The sequence below is a fragment of the Rattus rattus genome, chromosome 10 (assembly GCF_011064425.1).
Source record: "Rattus rattus isolate New Zealand chromosome 10, Rrattus_CSIRO_v1, whole genome shotgun sequence".
NCBI lineage: Eukaryota > Metazoa > Chordata > Mammalia > Rodentia > Muridae > Rattus > Rattus rattus.
The window spans coordinates 39947956-39967870 of record NC_046163.1 but is presented as its reverse complement, the minus strand read 5'-3'; the positions used below and the strand labels follow the sequence as shown (position 1 = coordinate 39967870).

Below are 19915 nucleotides of genomic sequence, written 5' to 3'. Positions count from 1 at the left end.
TCAGAGTAGAGCCTATGTTAACATTTAATTAATTAATTAATTAAAAGTTTTTATGTGTCTTGGTGTTTTGCCTGCATTTGTGAGGAGGGTGTGAGAGTCCTTGGAGCTGGATTCACAGACACTTGTGAGCTGCCATTTGGGTGATGGGAATTGAACCCAGGTCCTCTGGAAGAGCAGCCAGTGATTTTAACTGATGAGCCATCTCCCCAGTCCCCTTGTGCTCACATGGATGATAACATGTATATTGGTGGTTTTGTTTAATTTTTAATTTTTTAAAAGATTTTGTAAATATTCTTCCTAAGATGTCTAGGCTGGCCTCAAATACTATAGTTTGTCTGTATTGAGTGCCTCCTGAATAGCTGGGGTTGCAGGAATATTCTACTCCACGGAGCTGTGTTATTGTGACCAACCGAAGATGCTTTCTCTCCAAAATGAATAGAAGACAATACTATGGTGTTGGTTTTTTAAAATTAAAAATTTTATCAGGCAAACAGTGATTGCTGAAATAGGCAGATTCTCTAGGGATAACATCCATGGTACATTATCCAATCCCAAGTGGTCAGCTCTAAACACATGTATGTAGAAGGAACAGTAAATAGCTTGTATGAATGTTTGTGTATGGGTTGAAGGGAGGAGAGGCAGGTGAGGCAGTGATGTCAACATAGTACTTACGTTTGATATTCTAAAGAAAATAAAAACTTAAATTTAAAAACTTTAAAGTAGAAGTCTTATCTCATACTTAACCATCAAGGAGACCAAGGGCAGTAAGATCAAGATGGCCTACTCTCTCTGTTTGCATCTGGGGAATTATGCAAGGGGAGAGGCTTTTTTTTTTTTTTTTTTTTTTTTTTTTTTTTTTTTTTGAGCTGGGGACTGAACCCCAGGGCCTTGCGCTCCTAGCTTCCTAGGTAAGCGCTCTACCACTGAGCTAAATCCCAGCCCCTGGGAGAGGCTTCTACTGTTTGACTGGGAGCCCTCTATGCAGAAGGCCTGCTTCTTTTCAGGGTATACTTCTTGCTTTGGGGAGATGTTGAGCTTGCAGTGTCATTGGCTGGGGAAGCTGGCTTCCTTTCCTCACATCTCTTCTTGAAAAGCCAGTTCTGAGTGGTAAGAATCATTAGCAGGAGGTTTGGGGTTTTCCTGATAGTCTCTTGTTATTGATGGACTTTGTTTGCTCACTCCCAGGGCTTAGCTGATTTCATCATCACTCTTTAGACTTTACCATGACAAAGTAAGTGGAAATACTAATGATCTGTTCCTAGGTAAGCAGCTAGTTAGCCCTCTCTTCTGCCATCTAGTTTGTTTATGAACTATTCCTTCTTTATCTGTAAAGTGGAGATAATATCTGTCTTATAGTGTTGTTTGGTTATTAACTTATGTACTCTTTCAGAAACATTAAATGCTTCTTCAGTGGCATCAGCTGACATAGACTCTGTCCTAAGTGTAGGTTTGATGTTAAAATATCATAATATTTTCTTGATATCTCTATAAAATTGCTGCCTTGTTGGCTGAGGTTTTTTTTTTTTTCTTCTTCTTGGCTCAACTTAATTTAGAAATCATGAAAAGGAAAGGAGTAGTGTAGCTCTGACCAGCGGCTCTCAACAGCTGGTGGGTGTCAACAGTTTCCCAAGCTGCTCTTGGCAGGACCTCCAAGCAAACAGTAGCTGGAGTCAGTGGCTGCCAGAGCTTTTGGCAGCCCTCCATTGCTGGAGTAGTAACCTCTGGCAGTTCTGGATCTTCTCCAGCAGCTTTGCTTGAACACTCCCAGGCATCTCAGGGTGTGGTAGTCTCTGGATGCTAGGCATTCTGTAGGCCTGTGGTAATATTGTCAGACGAGCTCATTCGCTTGAGGTACAGAGGATGAATGGTGGATCTGATGCAGTTTAATAGGTAGAGTGCTTGATAGCATGCAGGAAGCCATGGGTTTGAGCCATAGCATCACATAAACCAAGCACGTTGTCATATGTCCAGAATCCCAGCACTCAGATATAGGAGGAAGAACCATGAGTTCAAGGTCATTCTTGTTTATATAGCAGGTTCCAGACTGTCCTGTGCTACAGGAAACCCTAGCACAAACAAACAAACAAACAAACAGTTGGCAATAGAAACACCCAAGAGCAAGACTTTATTAGGGCCTATGCTGATGGGGCAGAGCAGGATACATTTTCTAGACTGGCCTGAAAAGGATGTGAAGAGCACTGCATACATAGAGCCGAAAGGGCAGGCCCCTGCACATGTAATCTTCTCGCTGGTAACACAGACCTTCTGCGCAGGCACACTGGGCTTGTCTGTGCTGACACTCATCCGTGAGAGAGACGTTTGTCAGGGACTGGAGTGGGATATCTAAAGTGGATGCAGCACTGGTGGGGAAGGAACTGGAGTAGTCATAGTAGTACTCCAGTGAAGTATTCTAATTGACCATGACAGCTGTGGCAGTGGAGCAAAGTTTTCCCAGCAACTGCTGGTGTTACATCAGTATTTAGGGTGCCCATTGATGTGGCTGCAATGGGTACATCCTCTAAACTCAGTTATTGTAATTCCCAAGGCTTCCAGTGGGGTTTTTCTGATGCTGGCAGCTAGATTTAGACCTCTGCTGGTGTCATGACAACCTGAATGGGCCACTGACTTAGCTTCTAATGATAGCCCCCCTGTGGAGATTATGGTAAGTATTCTGGCTTCTAGTACCTGAGGGATTATGGAGAAGTGGCAATGCTGATCATAGTTCAGCCTGTATTAGAAGGCCACAGGGATGGCAGCTCCAGCCTCTAGTGTACCTCTTCAGCTTACCCAGGGTGTCTTAGTTAGGGTTTTATTGCTGTGAAGACACAACATGACCAGTGCAACTCTTACAAAGGCAAACATTTAATCGAGGCTGACTTACAGTTCCAGAGGTTTAGCCTATTTCCATCATGGTGCAAAGCTTGGCAGTGAACAAGCAGACGTGGTGCTGGAGGAACGAGGTCTCTATATCTTGGTCTGAAGGCAGCCAGGAGGAGACTGGATTTGTCAGACTGGGCAGAGCTTGAATATATATGAATGAGACCTCAAAGCCTTGCCTCCATAGTGACACACTTCCTATAATAAGGCCACACCTTCTTTAATAAGGACACATCTCGTAATAGTGCGACTCCTTGTGGCCAGGCATTCAAATACATGAAACTATGTGGGCCAAACCTATTCAAACCACCACATTTCACTCCCTGGCTCCCTTAGCCTTATAGAAATTACATAAAAAATGCATTTAGTCCAACTTCAAAAGTCCCCATAGTCTATCACAGTCTCAACAATGTTTAAAAGTCTAAAGTTCAAAGTCTCTTCTGAGATTGATTCAATCTTTTAACTATAAAATCCCTATAAAATCCAATCACATACTTCTAACATCATAAGATAAACATTACCATTCCAAATGGAAATTCGGGAACAAAGCAAGACCAAAACCAGATGGGCAAACTCCAAACTCTGCATCTCTGTTTCTGATATTAATATGCTCTTAGATCTCCAACTCCTTTCAGCTTTGTTGACTGCTACACACGTCTTTCTCTTGGGATAGTTCTCTCCTTGTTAGCGGCTTCCCTCGGAAGTATCCAAGGGTTCTGGGCTCTGGCATCTCTGACATCTTGGGGTCTTCAAGGCAACTTCAACTACATAGCTTCAGAGAGGCTCTCAGGGCCTCTATGCAGGGACACCCCTGCCACACATCTGGCCTCAGCAGCTTTTCTTGGTTGTAGAGGGATATTCCATAATCCCTTCTGTTACTGAGTCCAAAGCCAGAACCACGTGGTTGAAGCTGCCAAGTTCTGCCAAGTTCTGTTCTTGCTGGGGCTGGGACATGGCTTCTTCATGTAGTTACGTCTTCACCAGCTTTCTGTTTACCATGATTTCCTTCACTGCCTAAGGTTGACTGTCCTAGGACTTGCTCTGTAGACCAGATGACCTTGAACTCAGAGATCTGTGTGCCTCTGTCTCCTGAATGCTGGAATTAAAGGTGTGCACCACCAAGCCTGGACCTAACGTTTTCTTTAATCTTTCCACAAGATGGAAAGCCTACCGGGTAGGATCTTACCCCCGAGGTCTCCACTTCCTTAATTCTGTTTAACATCTTTAATCTGGTTATCTCATTAAACACAGAATTTAGCTCCATTCTACTTCCTGGTGCACCTTTAGTACTCGAACCATACATTTTGCATTTTTTTCCTTTCTCAGCTTGCTATGTTTGATCAAAATGCTTCTCATAAGAGTATACCACAAGACAGAGTCTAGGCTGTTTTGAGAGTTCCTTAGACTTAATTTCTTCACTTTAGCCTCAGACAAATTTTTCAGACAAAGGTGAAAAGCAGCCACATTCTTCACCAAAATATCACAAGAATGATTTCTAGGCAACATATAAAAGTTTTCCTCTGAAATTTCTTGAGTCAAGCCTCCACAGTTCAAATCACTCTCAGTACCACTGTCTACCATGTTCCTACTAGCATGGCCCTTTAAGTTCCACTTAAGGCATTCAACTGCTTTTCTAATCCACAGTCTCAAAGTCCACATTTCTCCAAACAAAAACAAGCCTATCACAGTGATACCCCACAGTCTCAAGGTCTGTATTCCTCCAAACAAACGATGGTCAGATCTTTCATAGCAATAACCCAGTTCCTGTCTTAGTTGGGTTTTATTGCTGTGGAGAGACTGGGGGATCTGCCGGGCTATATTTCAGAGCTTAGACTATCAGTTGTCAGGGCAACTATGATACCTATCACTCTCTTTGATTCTTCTTAGGAGGCTACAGTTAGCCTTTGGTGTTGTAAGTGGTGAGGTCCTCAGCTCTCACTCTTGTTTACAGGCCTGGTATGACTTACTGTGGTGGCAGCTGCAGCTGAGCAGCTGGCCATAGGAAAGTGTTCTGGACAGCGCTCTACGAAGCATCCGAGCATTTGAGGCTTGCTCCTAATAATCTGTAACCTCTTTGGTTGTTGAAGATGAGTAAGTGGAAAAGCATTTTAAAAACAAAGGCAGGGAGTGATGAACATCCTATGAAAATCTGAATGTAAAGAAAACCTTTTGATGCATATTTCCCAAGGGAATATAGTCCTTAATTCTGGCATTCTCTTAATTCTCTCTCAGTATAGTGCTAGCATTCTTCAGTAAATAGTACAGAATTTACTCCTGTGATGGTTAATCTTGACTGTGTGGGTGGTACCATTCTATGGGCTTGGGTATCATTCCACATGAAATGGAGAAAGTCTGCTGCACATAAGCATCCATCATTCTCGGTTTGCTGACTATGGCTGCTGTGTGATCAGAAGTCTCACTTTCCTACCACTATGCCTTCCCTACTTGATGGGTGTATCCTCAAGCTGTCAGACTCCACCCTTGCTGCTTAAGTTGTGCTGGTCAAGTATTTGTAGGAAAATAACATATATAAATATAAAAATATAAAAAATATAAAAATATAAAAATATAAATATATATATATATATATATATATATATATATATATATATTCTCTAGCCAGTACCTTATAAAGAAAAATATTCTGTTGGTGTTGGGGGTGGAGTTTCAAAAGGACTTTTCCCCTTTGAGTATCTTTGACTTTTCATTATATTGGAAACAAAATCTTTTAGAACTGCTGGTATTAAAACGGGTAAATAGAAATGAAGCACATGTGACATGAAATTGGAAGAAGAAAAGACTGTTTTGTAAGAGAAAGTACCCAGCAAAAGGAGAGCAAGAGGATAGAGCAGTGCACTGTAAGAGGGACATGAGTAACAAACTGTGATGGCATATGTTAAAATGCCACAATGAAACACAATACTTTCTCTGTGAATTTATGCTTAATAGAAATAAATTAAAAATGCATAAAATTAAAATTACCATTGAAGATGCTTTTCAATTTGTACCTTAAAAAATAAATATACTCAATCAGTAAGTAACTGAGAGAAATTGAATAATATGGTAATAATTATTTTTTCTGCAGAAAGATGAAAATTAATATTATAGAGTTTTTATTGTGAGAAAATAAAATATAGGCTGTATTTTTGTTAGTTTTTCTGATGTGCACTTCTGCTTAGGTTGTCATTCTTGTTTATTTCATGCAGAGGCAAATAAAACCTGCCTGGAAACAAATCCTCTTGCAAGATTTATAGACAAAATTCTGTTAAAAATGAAAGATCTTATATATCAGAGTTTCTTAACCTTTTCCCACCCATAATTCCTTTCTGCATGAGAAATTTGTATACTAAACTAGGTGTATAAATAAATAAAATTAATTATAGAAATAAAACATTTAACTGATAATAAATCATTCATAAATTTATTATGTAACAATTCTTTGTAATTTCTCAGTAAACCATTTACATGTTAATAAGATGCATATGCTTGCTTGCTTTTACATAATGAATAAAATATTGACTGAATATTTTGGTACTTAAGAATGTGCAAAATTCTCAAAGCTAAAAAAAAAAAAAGATTGTGCAACATCTTCAAAACTTTCAACTTGATTGGTATTTTGATTTTATGATTATTATTGAGAATACTGCTTTTTGCATTATAAAATATATGACAAAATAGTTAATGCCATTTCAAAAATTGTTGGAACTTCTGATACAAAAAAATTCAGTTTTTTTAAAAAATGAAAATCAATCATTAACTCAAAGACTAATTTTAAAATCAAATGTCGTAAACAATATAATCTTGATATTCTAACACACTGAAGAATGATGGTAGGGAAATGTGAAAAAAAAACTTTGTTTCTTGTAAAATTTGTTTCTAAACATATGTGTAGTACAAATGCTGCTCCTAAGATTGAGCCTTCAGAAATCTGAGCCATTGTGTTTCAGGAGTGTCTGACAGTCGTGTGACACGAGGAGATGTGCTCTTGTTATATTTAGAGCCAGGGCTTCAGTGAAGTCATATGATGTGATGGGAGGTGGTTTGTTGCCAGAAAAATGTGAGATTCATCGCATGTTTGGTTTTGAATTAAGGTTTGGTTATGGTCTATTGGAAAATCTTTCAGTATCGCCAAATTATGACTTATGCATTCAGTTATATGAGTCTGTGAAGGACAGCGGCTCACACATTAGGAAGCTGGTTTGTAGGTACAATGGTTCCCAGTTCAGCTTTGCACCAGATTTGCTGTGATCCTTTAAAAATAAATCTTACTTCCTGGATCCTACCCTAAAGATCATGACCGAAGATATTAATGTTTTAAATGTGAAGAAATCTTTACTCTGGTCTTCTTACTTATAAACAGTGTTATGATATATAGCTTCTGAAGATGTATGTATTAATAGAAATATCAATATATTGTCCTTTGTAGTCTATTATACAGTAAAAGCTTTTGGAATTAATTTGCGTAATTATAATGAATCTTTGTAAGTCAACCTATTCTTTTTTTTTAAATATTCATTTACTTATGTACATACCATACAGTTTTCTGCCTGCATGTATGCCTGTAGGCTAGAAGGGGGCACTAGAGCTGATTTCAGATGGGTACAAGCCACCCTGTGGTTGCTGGGAATTGAACTCAGGACCTCTGGAAGAGCAGACAGTGCTCTTAACCTCTGAACCATTTCTCCAGTCCAAAGTCAACCTATTCTTGACATATAAATTTTAATATGAATCTGACAGTTTATTTTATACAGACTTTTAGTTGTCTAAAAATAAATATTGAAAATAAAATTATGTTACTAAATACTTTATTTGAATCTTAGTTGCTAAGTGCAATATTTAGGTTCAAGACAGTATATTTGTATAGCTAACCCAGCAAAGTTGGGCCTGATCATTGGCAGGGACAATGTGACTTGTTCCTGCCCCTAGAATAGAATCAGCATGGTGGAGAGGTTCCACAAGTATTGATGGTTGCTGTGGGTGTAAGGCTTATTTGTATTAAAAAATATGTATTTTACTTCATGTTCCTGCTTCAGAAAATATTTTCCCTCTTAGAAAGGACTGGAAGAGCTTGAAGGGGCTTGAGACCCCCATATGAACAGCAATTCCAACCAACCAGAGCCTCCAGGGACTAAGCCACTACCCTAAGACTACACATGGACTGATCCTGGGTTCCAACTGCATAGGTAGTAATGAATGGCCTAGTAAAAGCACCAGTGGAAGGGAAAGCCCTTGGTCCTGCTAAGACTGAACCCCCAGTGAATGTGATTGTTTGGGGGAGGGTGGTAATGGGGGGAGGATGGGGAGGAGAACACCCATAGAGAAGGGGAAAGGGGAGGGGTTAGGGGGATGTTGGCCGTGAAACCGGGAAAGGGAATAACAATCGAAATGTAAATAAGAAATACCCAAGTTAATAAAGATGAAAAAAAATTTCCCTGCCGAGGTAATCAGGAATGTTCTCTCTGCCAAGGTTATGCCAAGGTTAATGACCAATTTCCTGATAATTTGAAGCAGCATGAATCTGGAAGTCAAGGGTATGTCTATGTCTCAGCAAAATTGTAAAGACCATTTTGACCTCTAGGACAGCGTCTAGGATGTTCCGGACAGCCCTTAACCCTGTAGGAAAGATCTATGAAAATATTGAATTCAAGAGTATATAATTTCTCAACTATGCAAACTATAAGGATGCAATATGAATTGTATAAGGAACTTCTCAGATCTAAAAGAACGGAGGCCACTGCACTGAGAACCAGGATCCCACCCAGCTAGCTCATTGTGCTTACAAATGCAGACAGATCTCTGAATTCATTTGCAATTTTTAAAAAATGTACTTGCTGCCTTTTTCTAAGAATCAAGACCCTGGGGTCTTGGGATACTCATTCATGGGACAATCAAAAGGGATAATGGGGTAATGACTGAACTGATATGTAAATAAAAGACTGGGCTTTTGATCTGCAAGAGATGAGTTATCCAGAGAGTTTGTTAGAATTGCAAGAAAAGCTGTCTGGAACAGATCAGAGAAAGAGCTGCCTCAAGCAGAGCATAGGCCATCAGCTTGTAATCCACAATTTGACTTCGTTTCACCACTCTCAAAAACACCGTCCTCAGAATCCCCCCTCAAATCAAGGCCTGTTCTTGGCAAACTGAGTGCAGGTGAAATAGCTCCGTTGTAATACTTCCCTTTCATTGCAGCAGAGTTCAGCAGTTGTAACTGACACCATGTCTTTGCAAAGCCTAAAATATTTCCCGTATGTCCCTTTGTAGAAAATTTTGTTTATGACTAAGAAAGATAATTACAGTGTTTACATCTTATCTGTGTACATTTTCTTGCCTTGATGATGAAGTCCTGGCCAGGACTTTTACACCAGATTCTGACTAGGAGTGGTGAATAATGAACATTGTGGTTTTGTTCTCCAACTCATAGGAAAGCTCTCGATGACTTGCCATTAATGTTAAAGTTAGTTGTAGGCCTTTTACTGGTTCTCGTTAAAAGGATAAGAAGACTTCATTATCATCCTAGTTTGTTGATGTTTTCTTTAAAAACATGAATGATTTATGAGTTTACATGTATTGCATCAATTGATGTGATCCTGGCGTCTTTCCTTTTTAATCTTTTAATATTTTGGTCTATGTTGACTCTTTTTCCTCCTTTCAATGTTGAACTAGCTTTGCATTCCCCAGACAGTTTTCATTGGTTGTTATGTACCATTTTATTCACACACACACACACACACACACACACACACACATTCATATATGAAATACATGTATAAGAGTGATTCGACTTTTATGTATTCAATTTATAGTATATTTAATTATAATTTATATATTTATATAAGAAGAGATAAGTTTACTTAATATATTTCTGTGTATAACTATAATTTTAAACATTTAATTATCATATTAATAGTTAATAATCTTAGTGTTTGATTATTATATAATATTAATAGTATGTGTATTTACTGGCAGAAATAATAGTGAATTTCAGTATGACATTTTCATGCACATACACAGTGCATTTTGATCATAATCCCCCATTATCCTCTTTCGTCTTCTTCCTACTTTCATTAATCTTTTTCTTCTCAGCTAGCTCTATTTCCTTTACTGGAATTTTATAGAAAGTAATTTTATAGCTACGTCCATGTCCATTTAGCAAAAGAGACACAATAGCTCTAGCACTGTGATCTGTACTGACCTCATCTGTGAACCTTGGACCCGGTTTGTGGACCAGGTTTGAGTTCCCTCCTGTGGCCCAGGCAACAGATGTAATTACAAAGTGATGGCTACGCTGATAACCGCTTTCCTGCTACTGTTGTACGAAAGGGTTCATTTGCTCACCTGGTCACTAGCATTGCGTTACCATCCACAGCTGTCAGATTGTTGGGGGCACTTTGTCTTTAGCAGGCTGCCAAGTAGCTGATTTGGTTTGTTAATGTAGATATATTGCTGTGTTTTGCAGCAAATTGATCTCTGGGCCTTGTGCATGATAGGCAGGTGCGTACCATTGCAATCACATTCAAGATTTACTAATCTATAGTTGATATTTTTGTCTATTTTTATTAACTGTAGTAAATATCCCATTATACTGTGCGTACATGTTACTCACTAGTATGTCTTGCTGCATTTTCATTTTAATTACATTTGAAATGTAAGATCAGACATTCCTCTTTTTATTTTTTTTTTAAAGACAGGACCCCATAATGAATTTAATGAGCTTGCTATGTAGCTGAAGATGACCTTGAACTCCTGATCCTGTCTCCATTTCCCAGGTGCTAGGTGTGCAGATGTGTACTGCCATGGTGCAGTTGGCGGTGTGCTTTCTGGGCAAGCATGCAGACCTGAGTTCAGATCCTAAGTCTAGACTCAGTTCAGGCCATTAGTTGGCAAGTCTAGCTGTTTATTTCTTTCTTACTATGAGATTACCAGTAATGAATCAAACGTCATTTGTTGTCTGTCCTAAAACTTGTGATGTTGCGAAGAATAATTGGATTGTGTCAAAATGTTTAGTAAGTTGAATTTGTTAATATAATGCTAGATGATTCCAGCGGAAAAATGGTGGAGAAATCATTCATTTAAAATATGCCAAGGACAGTGTATTAAAAAATCCCTCAAATTCAGACATGATCTAGATAAATGTTTTGCTTTTCATTTTAGCTGATTTTAATGAACTATTGCTATATAATTTTATTCTCCTTGTATTTCTAATATTCAATTATATGATTTTATTGTTTCAGTCTGAGGGAAAAGGCCATAGCAGTGCTGGAGATGCAATATATGAAGTGGTGAGTCTGCAGAGGGAATCTGACAAAGAGGAGCCGGTCACCCCTACCAGTGGAGGGGGCCCAGCCTCACCCCAGGAGGATGAAGCAGAAGAGGGTAAGTTGAGTCAGTCATTTAAACACGTGCTTTGCTTAGAGTCTTCAAGAGTGATGTGCGTGCGCATGCATCCTCACGCAGAGGGGTTGAGTGACGCTATTCCTAGTCTCGGACAGACAAGTTAGAGTTTTTTGACATATGAAGGGAGATTTGGTTCATTTGGTTCTTGGGTTGCCCAGTCCCCAGTGCCACTCAAGCAGCTGTTTAAATTTGGCAGTATTGCTGCTGGTTTGCATCCTATTTGATTTCAAGTACTTCTGAGGTATTTAATGAGAAGTTTCAAATTCTCTGACGTATTTTTAGGATTTCAGTGATAGTGTTCTGCTTATCTTTGACACCTTTCACTTTTGTTGCTGTATTCTTTACCATTCACCTCTGCAAGAGCACACTATCTTTTCTATTTACTACACAAGTGCTGTGGAGAAATGCCCCAAAGCCTCTTACACCATCTGGCTGTGGGCCTGACACTTTTGTCATTGTTATCTAGGGCTCGAATGACAGGTCTTAGAGGATTGCTTCCAGTATGGGGTTTATTAACAGTAAATTTCTTTTTTCCTTTTAAAAGATTTCTATCTTGTTTTTATTTATTTATGAATGTACACACATATGTATGTCCATGGAGGCTGGGAGGTGTCAGCTCCCTGGAGCTGGAGTCATAGATGGTTGTAAGCTCTCTGAGCAGGGAGTTGGTGATCCAGTGCAGGAGCAGCAGGTAGTCTTAACAGCTGATCCATCCTTGTAGCCAACCAGGTTTCTATATTAATATCATATTTGAAAAAATCTAAAAATTTGTTTCTTTATATGTATTTATATCATTTTGAGAGCAATACAATATCGACTAGTAATTATTGTTCACTGCATGTGAGGCATCCTTCTGTTTCTGATTCATCAACTGGTTTCATCGGCTTTTAATTGCACACATGCTTTTCTTAAGTGGGCTTTAGGAGTGAATCTAAGGCACAGAGAGCACAAGCCCCTTGCCTGTGTCACTTGGCTGCAAATGGCAGTGCTGATATCTGATGCAGGCTGTTTATGTCTACTGTGTTACTCTGTCACATCTGACAAGTTACCAAAATTTATAAGCAACTTTTAAGAACTAGGGGGAAATGTGCATAACGGAATTAGCTATTCAAAGGCCTCTATGTTAACACTGCTGAGGAACCATCACTCTTAAAAGCTATTCCCTAAGAAGTCACTCTTTGTTTCTCTTTACCCTAGCCCTGGCAAACACTAATTTGCCTTTTTATTCTGGGAAATTAATATAAATAAAATTATAATAATACTATCTTTTTAAAATTTTATTTAATCTTTTTTATTTTAACAAAAATACTGTCTTTCATATGTGGCTTCTTTGATTTGGCATAAAAGTTTTGAAATAGTCCTGATTAATCACACATTGTAGCATGTGTTAATATTTCATATTTTTTTATGTATGACTATTAGTAATATAGTTGTGCCTCATTATCCAGGTATCACTTGAGGCATATTTGAGTTTCTGGCCCAGTTAGATATTGTAAAGAATGTGATGAATAATTATATGAAATCATTGGGCATCAAAAGACAATACAGAGAAAACATAACAGATTATGAAAGATTATATGAAAGACATAGTATCTTAAATATTTTTGTAAATCTGGCAATTCAACAAAGAAGGAGAAGAATATAATTTTTATGTTAAATATGTATTCTGGAACTTCACTAAGTTCTTTTAATCATTTTGGTGATATCTAGAATTTCTAGCATTTAAAATCATGTAACAATGTAAATAAGAACAATTTAAACTCCAGTCCCCCACCCCCTTTGTGTCATCTGGACCATTTTACCTAATTTTTTTAGCTAAGAATTCTAGTCCTGTGTTAGGTAAAATAGACAAGAGTTAGTGCAGTTCTTCCAGATCTTAGAAGTGATTTCAAGTTTTCTCTTGTAGCAGATTACCTTTGAGTTTGTCACATTTGGCCTTTATTGTGTTGGGGTGTGTTTCTTCTGTAGCTGGTGTGTTGTTTTAACAGGAGGCGCGCTGAAGTTTTCATGCGTTTCTGTGTCTGTTCTGTTAAGGTCGTGACACACAGTTGTTGTTCTGGAGATGTATGCTACTTGTTACAGTCAGCTACCCCTTCTACTGGGCTACCGAATTGGCTTTGCTGTTGTTAAATTTGTCATCTTTGTCCAGGGCATTTATTGGCTTCTATCTGTTTTATACTGTTTGAATGATTTTGTGTCAAGGCAATGGTGTCCTCATAGCTTGAGTTTAATATACTCCTTCAATTTGGGAAGTAGTTTAAAAAGAGTTGGGGTTAATTTTTTTGTTTTCTCTGTAAAGGCTTAGTACAATTCAGTGTGAACCTTTAGGTCTTGTTTTTTCTTTCTTAGTATATGTTTTACTATTCTTTCAATTTGATTATACCTTACTGTCTGGTCAGCTTTTTTGTTTCTTAGGATCCAATCTTTCAGTCTTTTTGTTCTTGTTTTTATGTTTTTCAACCTCATTTTGTTTTTATCATCCAGCTTTACAGAAAGTAATATATATTATATATTATATAAAATTTTCATATTTATGTGTTAATATACATACTTATTATTTTATTTATTTACAACCCAGCTGTTGCCCCCCTTTTCACAGTTCCTCATCCCATTCTTCCTCCTCCCTGTCTCTGAGAGGATGCTCCTCTCCCACCAGGCCTCCCCTCCTCCCTGGGGCTTCAAGTCTCTCTAAAATTAGGTGCATCTTCTCCCTCCGAGGCAGACCAGGCAGTCCTCTCGTATGTATGTGCTGGGGCCTCACATCAGCTCATGTAGCTGCCTGGGTGCTGGCTGGGTCTCTGGGTGCCCCAGGGTCCCAGGTTGAGACTGCTGTCTTCTTATGCTGTCGCCCTTCCCCTAATTCAGCCACAGGGGCTCCCGCCTTCAGTCTAGTGGTTGGGTATAAGTGTCCACACCTGTCTCAGTCAGCTGCTGCTTGGGGCTCTCAGAGGACAGCCATGCTAGGCAAGTACATCAGTAATAGTGTCAGGCTTTGGTGCTCCCTCTGACCTCCCCTCCCCCCATCAGATGGATTGCAAGTTGGACTGGTGCTGGACTTCCTTTCCCTTAGTCTCTTCTCCATTTTTGTCCCTGTAGTTCTTTTAGACAAAAACAATTATGGGTCAGAAATTTTGACTGTAGGATGGCAACCCCATCCCTCCACCCTGTCTAGTGGAGGTGGACTCTTTGAGTTTCCTCTCCCCACTGTTGGGTCTTTTGGCTACGGTCACCCCCATTGAGTCCCGAGAGTCTTTCATCTCCCAGGTCTCTGGGAGTTTCTAGAGGGTTCCCCATGCCCCAGGCTGCATATTTCCATTCATTCTCCTGGCCCTCTGAGCTTCTCACCTGCCCCTCCCCCCATACCTGATCATGTTCCCCTTTTCCCCTTCCCCTCCCATCTCCCAACAAGGTCCCTCCCTCCCTCTGCCTCCTGTGATTAATTTCTTCCCCCTTCTAAGTGGGATTGAAACATCCTCAGTTGGTCCTTTCTGCTTATGATCTGTGGGTTGTATCCTAGGTATTTTGTACTTTTTGACTACTATCCACTTCTATACCATGCATGTCTTTTTGAGTCTGGGTTACTTCACTTAGGATGGTATTTTCTAGTTCCATCCATTTGCCTGCAAAATTATTAATAGTTGAATAGTACTCCATTGTGTAATTGAACCACATTTTCTGTATCCATTCTTCGGTTGAGGGACATCTGGGTTCTTTCCAGGGGTTGTTTCCAGCTTCTTGCTATTGCAAATAAGGCTGCTATGAACACACTGGATGAACACATCCTTGTGATATGGTGAGGCATCTTTTGGGTATATGCCCAAGAGTGGTATAGATGGGTCTTCAGGTAGATCTATTCCCAATTTTCTGATGAATTGCCAGATTGATTTCCAGAATGGTTGTACTAGTTTGCAGTCCCACCAGCAATGGAGGAGTGTTCCTCTTTCTCTATATCCTTGCCAGCATGTGCTATCAAGTATGATTACCACTATTGTTTATTATGAATAATGCCCTATAAATATTAAATATATTTTATGAATATAGACATTTGGTTTTTGGGGGGTATATGCCTACTAGTAGATTGACTGTATTAAATATGATTAGTTTTAACAGCTTTGCAAAGTAGCTGTATTAAGATCCTGTCTGCTTCACTCCTTCTTTAAAAGGGGAACAAGAATACCCTTGGGAGGGGATAGGGAGGCAAAGTTTAGAACAGAGACTGAAGGAACACCCATTCAGAGCCTGCCCCACATGTGGCCCATACATATACAGCCACCAAACTAGGTAAGATGGATGAAGCATAGACGTGCAGGCCGACAGGAACCGGATGTAGATCTCTCCTGAGAGACACAGCCAGAATACAGCAAATACAGAGGCGAATGCCATCATTAAACCACTGAACTGAGAATGGGACCCCTGTTGAAGGAATCAGAGAAAGGACTAGAAGAGCTTGAAGGGGCTTGCAACCCCATAAGAACAACAATGCCAACCAACCAGGGCTTCCAGGGACTAAGCCACTACCCAAAGACTATACATGGACTGACCCTGGGCTCCAACTGCATAGGTAGCAATGAATAGCCTAGTAAGAGCACCAGTGGAAGGGGAAGCCCTGGGTCCTGCTAAGATTGAACCCCCAGTGAACGTGATTGTTGGGGGGAGGGTGGTAATGGGGGGAGGATGGGGAGGGGAACACCCATATAGAAGGGGAGGGAGAGGGGTTGGGGAATGTTGGCCTGAAAACCATGAAAGGGAATAACAATCGAAACGTAAATAAGAAATACCCAATTTAATAAAGATGGAGAAAAAAAAGATTTCATCCTATCAAAATGAGTTGTTTGTTTTCATGTTATTTTTGTTCTTTGTGTTAAATATCTATTTATATAAGTTTAGAGTTCCTCATGAAAAGTCATATATTATTTGGACATGTAGTCATATGAAAATTGGACCAGGTAGAGCTGGAAATCTGCAGTGACTCCAAGGACCTAACTTACACAGTATCTAAAGTGATACTGCTTATTGGCAAAATCAATAGTTCTTCTCCACCTTTCTTTCTCCATGTAGTTGCCTACATGTCCTTTTGATAATGACTGACCTCCACTAAAGAATATGTTTCAAGTAAAATTGTAGCGTTTTTCATTTTCTGCCTGTGGTTTGTATAATACCATATATATAATGTTCTATCAGTCACAAAGGTTACGTCCTTAGTAGTTTTCCACTGTCTTCTTTAGAATACTTTCAAGAATTTAGCTTCCTGCATCCACACTGTCACAAATGGTTGAAGAACAGAAATCACAAGCAGGAAATTTTGGGGGCATTATGTGGTAGAAGGCTTACATACCCTTGGTGGCTGCTGGAAGGCTTAGAAGGCTATATCTGTTTTTCACTGCAAATACATGGAAGATGGTTGGAAAGAGCAACTGAGTTCTGTTTTTTTGAAGCAAAATAATCATTTGCAAACAATATAGAGATCGATTGAGAAGAGAGCAAAATTAATTTTCATTAAGAATGCATTATAGTATTTTATAATTATGTTTATTTAGTAAAGAAATTATTCACTTGTAATTTTGAATGATAAGTAATATGAAGTAGTGAGTTAACTAAGTATATTCAGGGAAACCTGCACCATTTCTACCCTGAAGCCCATGGGACTTTATGAAACAGGAAATGAGGCATTCTTCTCTAAACTACCAACCAGGTAGGATGCCATTTTTCATTTCTTGAAATGTAGCGTTTTTAATATTGCTTTAAGGATAAGAAAGTTGCATGTTCTAGATAGAAGTCTTGTAGATTTTCTAGTTTGAACAATCCTTGGATCTGAACAATCCAAGGGGGAAAAAGGCAGTGTAGTGAATGTATAGGGTAGAAAATCTGAAGCAGATAGTCATGTCTTGGGGTAAGAACTCAAACCTGAGCGTAGTATTTGGATATTTAAAAAGTCCCTGGTCTCTGTGAGAGTGATTCAGATAAAGTAAGAATGGCCTTGTTTTGGGTTGAAAAGTAGATAGAGGTTAAGGAGAACTGTTTGAATTACCCTTTCAAGAAATACATTGAATATATTGAACACTAGGTTATTACACTGGCCACTGAGGGCATTGTTAGGATTCAAGGTATTCAATTGTCTTTGTAGTTGGACAGGGGAAGCTGAAAATAGAAAGGAATCCACACACCAGTTCCTAAGCGTAGGCTTCCTGACTGGTGCTTTTATAAATGCTGTTTCCTCTGCTTCACAGGCTTCTTCCACTTATGTCCACCTGAGTGAGCCTTTTCAACAGAGGCATGTTAACAGATGAAACAAAAACAGTAATTTTAGTATAGCAGCAGTGCCTATACTTAAATGTTTCAAAATATTTTCTGTGACGTTTTTTAGTAGGTTACCCAGACAAATGATACTTAAAATGTGCTTAGTGTAGAGAGACTAAGGAAGAGTTTGCGAATCCATATATTATAGTGTAGTGATAAAAGTAGATAAAGTTGTCAGAGAGAGCTATTTCAGGACTTTGGAAAGTTACCAAAAGATGGTGACCAGTCTGTTCAGTAGAAAGCTGTTGAACTTGGTAGAGATTTATTAAGTTGGATCATGTAGCTCCAAAGAGGACACTGCAGATCCCAGTACTGATTTATTCTTATGTTGAATGCAAACCCCAAACCAGCATTAATTTTGATACTCAAAAGGATTTATTTCATGAGACCAGAATATGGACAAACATTGTTTCTGAAGCATTGTTGGGAATACTATTTATAATTTTTTATAGCAACAGAATGGGAATTCTGGTTGAAAAATCATCGATTGGCCAAAATCTCAGAAGTAAGTTGAACTTTAGAAACCTCTGTGTATAGGGGTAGTTTAGCAAGCTGTGCACATGTGTAAGACTATCTACTTCCAGGAGATAACAGAGAGGGCTTGACCAGTTACACATTCCCATGCTGAACACGAAGAATAGCGTTCTGCTTCCAGAATTCTGTCTGATGGTTTTCTTCCTTCCTTTCTGTTATGCATTGAGTACCTCCCCCCCAGGTACTGTAAATGACTGTACAGCCAACTCTCCACCCTTCCCTTATCAGAAGGGGGAAGGATCTCTTAAACTTGGAGTCTGATAATGAAGACTCCCGTACTACTTGGCTCTCTCTGAGTTCTTCTTTTTACTTTTGTATTCTTTAGTCTGGGTCCCTCAATCACCTATCTTTTTGACATGGGTCATATAACTTCACTTAGAAGTATTGGTGTTTTTAGGCTTGGCACAGTGGTTCACACCTTTAATCCTATCCTAGCACTTGGGAGGCAGAGGCAAGTGGATTTCTGTGAGATTGAGGCCAGTCTGGTTCCAGGAAGTTCCAGGGCATCCAGGGCTACATAGATAGTGAGACTCTGTCTGAGGGTGAGCTGGAAATGTTCGTGTTTCTCACTGTTTTTTTTTTTTTGTTTTTTTTTTTTTGTTTTGTTTTGTTTTCTAGCAAAAATGGCTCTCAATCGTATTTTACCTTTTCGATTTAGTTTCTCACCATTTTCTACCTCAGAAAGTTTACACTTGTCCATTTGCTATTTTCCCATTATTATTAGTTTTAATCAGTTCTTTCTCTCTCCGTCAGTTTTGTCTGTCTCTTTTCTCTCTGTCCCTCTTGTTTGTCTCTGCCTCTGTCTCCCTCTCTCTGTGTATTTGTTCATGGATACTCATATGTTGTAGACACTCTAGATGCACATGGAATCTGTAGGTAGGAGGAGTAGGGGGAGTAGGGGGAGTAGGTCCCAGGAATCAAACTTAGATTGTTAGTTTCAAGCACAGCAGATACCTTTGCCTGTGCTCTGTGGAATGAGCCTTTGCTTAGCTTAGATTTTCTGTTAAATCCCAGATAACCATGTTGTTCTCTCTCTACCTCTTTATCAGCCTCTCATTGGAGTGTTAGTTCCTCAATGAGATCTTGCCTGCTCAGTACTATAAGTAATAAAAATTTAAAAAAAGAATGGGTAATTAATAGCTATGTCTTCACAATGTCTCAGTGTTCAGTTCTAGGAAAGAAAAATAAAGGTAGTATTTGTAGAATTGAATTGTAAAAATCTGCAAAGCATATTGAAAATTCCAATTTCTCATGATCATATACTATTAGACTGCAAGCAAAACATCATTTCTATTTTTCTTTAAATTTTTCTCTTTTGTTCTTGACAGTTTTTGACTGTTTGAGATGTTACCTTGTCTTTTGAAAAATTTATCAGCTATTACCTCTGTAAAACTACAAAAGTCACAGAGTAGGAAGTAATAGTTTCTTTTCTTTTATAGATAGGCGTTCATGCATTTTCAATACACTGTATTATTAGTTCAGTAATTGACATTCCTGTCAGCACACACATCAAAAGTTGGAGCTGGAGGTGGCATAGAAATGTCTGCCTGCTGGGGGAGTTGGAGTACTCTTTTATTTAATTATTTTTAACAATTTGCCTGTCAAAGCAAAAGTGGAAGTTCAAGTCACTTGATATTGTCTTACTTTAGTCTGTAATTTAACTAAAAGCGGAATACAGATTCAGAGTGACTAAAATTGCTTTTAATTTTCTGGGAAAAATCTAAAGTTAAATGAATTAAGGTATCTTTGCATATTTATCAAATGTTGTTCAAAAAGTGTGTTAAAGGGAATTAGTTTGAATGCAGGGATTTTA

General features: G+C 38.8%; 1 protein-coding gene across 3 annotated transcripts in view; it reads left to right on the top strand.

Moving 5' to 3' along the window:
• The window catches only part of Rabgap1l (RAB GTPase activating protein 1 like), a 558252-nt gene that overhangs the window by 103632 nt on the left and 434705 nt on the right, over positions 1-19915 (top strand). For all 3 annotated transcript variants that reach the window (XM_032915702.1, XM_032915698.1, XM_032915699.1), the window contains exon 11: positions 11109-11250. In XM_032915702.1, coding sequence (XP_032771593.1) covers positions 11109-11250 — 142 coding nt within the window. The remainder of the gene's footprint in view (positions 1-11108; positions 11251-19915) is intronic.